The sequence below is a fragment of the Myotis brandtii genome, unplaced genomic scaffold, assembly GCF_000412655.1.
Source record: "Myotis brandtii unplaced genomic scaffold, ASM41265v1 scaffold1260, whole genome shotgun sequence".
Lineage (NCBI taxonomy): Eukaryota > Metazoa > Chordata > Mammalia > Chiroptera > Vespertilionidae > Myotis > Myotis brandtii.
The window spans coordinates 536,000-542,770 of record NW_005354426.1 but is presented as its reverse complement, the minus strand read 5'-3'; the positions used below and the strand labels follow the sequence as shown (position 1 = coordinate 542,770).

At 54.9% G+C, this 6,771-nt stretch overlaps 1 protein-coding gene across 1 annotated transcript in view; it reads left to right on the top strand.

The window, feature by feature from the left end:
* The window catches only part of PHF2 (PHD finger protein 2), a 51,750-nt gene that overhangs the window by 23,292 nt on the left and 21,687 nt on the right, over positions 1–6,771 (top strand). The window contains exons 8-12 of the mRNA XM_014534201.1: positions 1,464–1,607; positions 3,982–4,168; positions 5,018–5,180; positions 6,118–6,205; positions 6,626–6,732. Of these exons, the coding sequence (XP_014389687.1) occupies positions 1,464–1,607; positions 3,982–4,168; positions 5,018–5,180; positions 6,118–6,205; positions 6,626–6,732 (689 nt within the window). The remainder of the gene's footprint in view (positions 1–1,463; positions 1,608–3,981; positions 4,169–5,017; positions 5,181–6,117; positions 6,206–6,625; positions 6,733–6,771) is intronic.

Below are 6,771 nucleotides of genomic sequence, written 5' to 3'. Positions count from 1 at the left end.
GCTGGATCCGGCCCGCGGGCCGTAGTTTGCCCACGGCTGGTCTAGGCCCTGCCCCCTGCACCACCACTATGCTGCATGGGAGATGGTCTTAGGCTTTTACTGTAAGTGTCTTTCTTTCCCTTCTTGTTTTATTATGGAACTTTTTACCCACAAAAAAATGAGAGGAGTCAACAGTGAGCCCCCATGTGCCCAGTACTGACCACAAAAACCACCGACTTTCAACTGTTTTTCTGTCTCTTCTACTTCCCCCCTCCCCCCAAGTATTTTGAAGCAAAACTCTGGTACATCAGTTATGTCACCCATGACAGCTCCAGTGCACAGTTCTAACAGACCGTATTTTTAAAAAAGTCATCCCATTCTATTCTTGCACTCTAGAGCACAAATGACAACTCCTCCTTATCACTGCAGGCCCACTGCCGTTCTCTCCTGTTGCCTCAAGAGCAGCCTTTTATGTCTGGCTGTTTGAGTGAGAATCCAAACAAGACCACACACTGCACTGAGTTTTTATGTCCCTTCAAGTCCATTTACTTTTAGAACAGCCCCTCCCCTCCCATTCTCCTTGTTGGAAGGATGGGGGTGTTGGTCCTGGAAAATGTCCCACGTGGGAATTGAGGAAAACCCTGCCGTGGGGATTTGGCCGATGGCCTCCCTGTGGCGTCATGCAGCCTGTTCCTCTGTCCCCAGGGGCCCCTGCACCACGTGGTGAGAAGCGGGCTCAGGTCTGCGTTCAGGTTGTGGGCAGCGCCTTCCCAGCAGGGGTGCTTCCTTCAGCCGAGGCCTGCGGTGCCCGGCCACCCACTTCTAGGCAGTGAGCCAGGCCGTCCAGCCACATCTGTCCACAGACACTTCTGCCAGCCTCTCAGCTCGAGGTCTGAGCAGCTGTGGAGAACAGTCGGGATTGGCTATTCCTGTCCTTTCTCCCTCTATTCATTGTGAGTCTCGTACAAAGGATTTCCCTCAATGGTGACTCGGTTGTGCCGAACTTTCTTTTCATCATCAATGATTTTTGCCTGCACTTTTCCTCATCAACCATAGGAAACGTGGGATAAATGTTTTCCTTCTATTTATTAATTTTCAGAATAATTAGTTGGTACCCTAGAAACACAGAAGTTTTTTTTTATATTTTTTAATGTTTAAAATATAAGTGCGTGCCATGCTTTATTTGGGATATATACTGAAAGTGTCTTTATTACTTATCTCAAGTTCAAATTTACCTGGAGTCCTATATTTTTAATTGCTGATCTGGCCACCTTAGCTGAGGCTGGTGACTCTGCCACCCTACAGCACCATGGGGTCCTCCTAACAGCCTGGGGCAGTGGGCAGGGCAGAAGGGTTGGTCAGTAGAGATCAGAACCTCCGCATGCAGCCCTCCCCTCAGTGGCCTCCCCCTCTGTCCTGCCCCGACCTCACGGGTGGCCAGGCCATTTACCCCTGGGGCACCCACCCTCCTCCACTGCCTCCCCAGGCCCAGAGCGGAGCGTGGACGTGACAGATGTCACCAAGCAGAAGGACTGCAAGATGAAACTGAAGGAGTTTGTGGACTATTACTACAGCACCAGCCGCAGGCGGGTCCTCAGCCTCACCAGCCTCGAGTTCTCAGACACCAGGTGAGCGGGGTGGGTGGGGCTGGGGCGGGACACCCGTGGCCCATCTCAGGGTGTGTAGAATTCCACACATAGCATTATTTGGTGTTTCTCTTCTAAAGTATGAAAGGTATTCATTGTGAACAATTCAAATAGGAAATAACGAATGAGATGCCAGCTCCTCCTCTGATCTGCCCACCCCGCTCCCCAGAGAGAACCATTGGTAACAGTGCTTCCCTCCAGAACGCATGTGCCCATGCACAACACACTCCTGGCGCACGTACATGCACGCACACACACACACACACACACACACACACGCATGCACACTGAGACACACACACACACTCACTTATGCAGTCGCTTACACCCACACCCAGGTGTGTGTTATCCCATCCGCCCCTATGCCACACTGACACATGCACACATGCTTATTACACACTTGCTCACATGCCTGCACACACTTTTTAAAAAAATATATTTTATTGATTTTTTTTTGCAGAGAGGAAGGGAGAGGGATAGAGAGTTAGAAACATTGATGAGAGAGAATCATCGATCAGCTGCCTCCTGCACCCACCCCTCCCTTGCCCAGGGATGTGCCTGCAACCAAGGATGTGCCTCTATCCACTGAGCCAAACCGGTTAGGGCTGCACACACACTTTAATTAGCACCTTTAGCACAATGGGATCATGCCTGAGCAGCTGCTCTGCTCCTGCCTGCCTCCCCCCGCCCCGTGTTGGGGCCCTGTCCTGCCTGCTGTGTTCTCAGGGCTGAGGTCCCTACACAAGGTGTCTGGCTGTCTGGGCCCACCTGGTTCCAGGGTCCTGTTTTCAGAGGTGGGTCGGATTCTGGCTCAGCCCTGTGTCTTTATGACCCTGTTCTCTCAGGACCACCTGCTTAGCTGTGCCCACCCACGCTGTGCCCCTCTTGCCCCTTTGTCAGGTGCCCACTGCTCTCCGGCTGGCCCTTGGGAAAGACCCAGTACACTCTCTCCCCACAAGGTGTGAGTCGATGATGGTTTAATTTAAGAACAGTTTTATTTTTGAATTATGTCCACCTTGCTAATTATAGAAAGCCCACAAAATAATAAAAAATAGCCCAGGTGCAAAAAGTCAGGTAGGAAAAAATAAGCGTTATCAAGAATCACATTGGGAAGTAAAATACAGAACTACCAAGAGCCATAGTGAAATAATGTAATTGGGCAGTGGGCTTAATTTGAGCTTCCTGACAGCAAAGGCAAAAAGGGAAATAAGATGAGTTACGGTATCTGGAGAAAATGGTCTCTTATCTGTGTGTGTACAGGAAGGATGTTCTCCAAGACTGAGTTCTGAGGAGTGGGTTGCTTTGGTATCAAAGCTCACACTCATGTTGCCATCAACTTGATTGGCCTCTCTGGCCGAGAGATCTTCACAGAGTGGCACTGGGATGATTTGGGTGATGGAGCTAGGCCTGGGGTTTCTCCTTGGGCCTCTCATGGCCACTGCTTTGCTGGCAGAAAAATATATGGTGCTTCTGGTGTCCTCCGGTCCTGTCCAAGGACAGTGGGTGAGGGTGGGGGACATGTACACTTCAAACCAGGTTGTTCATGGCCATGGCGCCAGACCTATTGAATGCACTGGGACTAGGTTCCACGCCATTCAAAAGGGAGGAGGTACGGCCTCTGTTTCATCAGTGCAGTCTGTCCTCAAAGATGGCTTCTGTGGCTGAAAAGTGGGGGCCAAACCCATGGGGTGTCTGGGGCTGCATTCAAGGCGTCCTTGTGTCACCTTCCCTTCTCTCCATTCATGGGTTTCTGAAGGGCTTTGAAGAGCCACTGGCATTGGCGGCAGGTTTTGTACCTGAGGAGCCAACAGCAAGAAAAGAAGGACATTTGGGGCCATGTGGGGAGGTGGCAGTGGCCCCACTATTGTATGGGGTGTATGGAGGGTGATGAGCGCCCCCGGCTGGTGGGGCAGGGCCCCTCTCTTGTGGCAGTGCTGCGCCTGGACTGTGGACGGACCGGGAGGTGGGCACGGGCAGAGATGGGCGAAGAGGGCTCTCATGGGGCATGGGGAGGGATTCTAGTTTGGAAGAAGCCAGAGATTTAATGTAAAGAGGAGGGCCGGTGACTGAGGCCATGGAGCTCAGGGTGGCCTGACCTCTGACCTGTGATAGTTTGTATGGCGGCATGGCCTTCCATGCAGAGATGTGCGGATTCCATCCTGCCCGAGGCAGCAAGAGCCAGGAGACGGCCCTCACGGCAGCTGAGGTCACTGCACAGGTGCCGCTGCGCTGGGCGTTCTTAATGCATCATTGTGCATTTTACCCAAAGCAGGGACGTTTCCTTGATACCAAAGGCTGCCTTCCCCGTTCTGACACTTCCCACCTTGCTGACCCCTCTTCCTGTCCCTGCCCCCAGAATGTCCAGCTTCGTGGAGCCGCCTGATATTGTGAAGAAACTGTCCTGGGTAGAAAACTACTGGCCTGATGATGCGTTGCTGGCCAAGCCCAAGGTGACTAAGTACTGCCTGATCTGTGTGAAGGACAGCTACACGGACTTCCACATCGACTCCGGGGGCGCCTCTGCTTGGTACCACGTGCTCAAGGTGAGCCCTGGGGGCTTGCCCCGCCCGTGACCAGGTCACTGTGGGTCTGCACGACTGTCTGCAGTCTTCACGAGCACGAATCCCTGGGCAGGACCAGGGACAAGATGTTTCTGCCACTGGAGGTGTTGGGGGCAGGGGCACCTCAAGACCAAAGCAACAGGCCTGCGTTGCCTTTTTCTAAAAACTGGGACTCGTGAGGCAATCAGAGGCCCACCCAGGGGAGTGGTGACTGAGTGTTCAGTGGCCAGTCTTATCCAGGGAAGGGAGAGCAGTGCTGGAAAGAATTCCTGAAAGAGGGGACAAGGGTGCTTGCTCTAAAGCCCCCCCTAAAGGAGTGGGGCTTTAGATGCATCTGAGCGTCCCTGCAGACTGAGCAGGTCCCTTCCTGTGTGTCCCTCAGTCTGTCTGCCCCGAGAGGGAGGGGCTCTGTCTCCTGGTGGGGCTGGCCAGGCCTGGCAGCCCCAGGGGCCACCTTCCATCTCCAGCTGAGACACAGCCTCTCTAAGTACAGCTCTCCTGTAATTCATGAAACCAAGGGGGTCACAGCTCTGTGTCCCCTTGGCACACATGGTGCCCCTATTGCTGCAGAGTTATGGTATGTGGGGTGGCGAGGGTGCCCAAACATGTTGGGGACTCCTACGCCTAGAACCTTTCGAACACACCGACTTCCGAACTTAAAACACGTGTGGCTCCAGCGTTTGCCGAACGGTGGCCTGGGTAGGCTGAGGCAGGACCCAGCACCAGGACATGGAGGGCCCTGCCCAGGCCCCAGCATCCGGGGTTGCGGCAGGCTCTGTCATCACGGAGCTCACAGCACATGGCGAGCTGTCAATGGCCTCTCGTTGGCAGGGGGAGAAGATCTTCTATCTCATCAAGCCGGCCTCGGCCAACATCTCCCTGTATGAGCGCTGGCAGTCGGCCTCAAACCACAGTGAGATGTTCTTTGCCGACCAGGTAGACAAATGCTACAAGTGCACCCTCAAGCAGGGCCAGACGCTCTTCATCCCCTCTGGTGAGTGCTCTGTCCCTGTACCTCATACCCACCACTGGGGTCTGCCCGGGAGGGCACGTGTGGGTGTCTGCTGCCTTGTCCTGGGCAGGCCCGTTGTGCAGTCACCTCTGGGGTCACCTCAGGCCAAGAGCCCTAGCAGCCCCCAGCCTGGCTATGCTCACAGAAGCCAGGCCAGGGCCCCCAAGAGCTGGGCCATGCCGTTTGAGGTGTTTGCTGATCTTGACATTTCAAACATCGTAGGAGAAAGCAGGACGTGAGCAAATACGTGCCCTTTACAGGTGTCATAGTGCTTCACTCGTAAATATTTCCCCATCTCTGAAAGGCTTCCTTTTAAAAGGACATGATTACAGTCCTGTCGTTGCACCTTACAAATGAATGGTTAACAAGTCCTTGGTGTCACCAAATAGCCGGCTGATGCTCAGATTTTCTGATGAGACCTCATGTTTCCATTGACTTATCTGCCCCTGTGCCTTTCTTGGTCTAGGTACCCCCCGCCCCCCCCCACACACACACCTGGTTCCCCACAATCAGTTGTTTCCGTCTGGCCCAGGCTGCATCTCTGAGGATGATGTAGGGAGAGCCCCAGCTCTCCAAGGAGAGGTGGCAGCCCTGCGCCCTCTCCTTCTGTCCCTGCGTGTGGGGATCGGGAATGATGGGTAGCCTGACCCTGGGTGGTCTGAGCGCGTCCCCTCCGCTCCCAGGCCTGAGTTCCCCCGTCTGTACTGTTCAGGGCTGGATGGAGCAGACTGGGCCAGCTCGGACACAGTCTCCTTCCTGGAGGGCCCACCCACTCAGTACACGAGGCCAGGCCAGAGGTCCTTCCATGGGTATCAGGTGGGCAGGGGCACTGAGCCCATGCTGGCCAGACAGGCCAGGCAGCCACCGAGAGCCTGGCGTGAGAACGCCGTGAAGGGCTAGCCGCATCTGTCTCCCCCAGGCTGGATTTATGCCACACTCACGCCCGTGGACTGCCTGGCCTTCGCGGGACATTTCCTCCACAGCCTGAGTGTGGAGATGCAGATGAGGTAGGGCCATACCTGCCTCGGGGCTCCACCAGGCAGGGTCCCCACATCAGTGTGATGCCACCTCCCCTGAGTGGCTGGGCCTCCATGATCGTGGGAGGAAGGAAAAGATGGGCCCTTGAGGTGCCTCGTGTCTGGACAGCCTCCATGGCCCATGGCGGGTTCGCAGTGAATGGAAAGGCCGAGCTGCCTTCTCCATAGGCACTGACCCAGAGGTCTAGAAGCCACGGCCAACGGGCACTGGGCACTCGCCCCAAAGTGATCCTCTGGTTCACCTCACCACCCAGGGCCAGCAGGGAGGCCTGGCCAGGCATGGCCTCGGTGTGGCCTTGTCTGGCCATGGGTGTGGCACGGGCCCACCATTGTTTAGTGTCACCTGCTCAGGGCTCAGAGCACTGAATAGTTCTTTGCTGTGGCTTCCAGAGCATATGAAGTGGAAAGAAGGTTGAAACTGGGCAGCCTGACTCAGTTTCCCAACTTTGAAACTGCCTGCTGGTACATGGGAAAGCACCTGCTGGAGGCTTTCAAAGGTACGTCCCGGCACCTTGGCCTACAGCTTCGGGCCATTT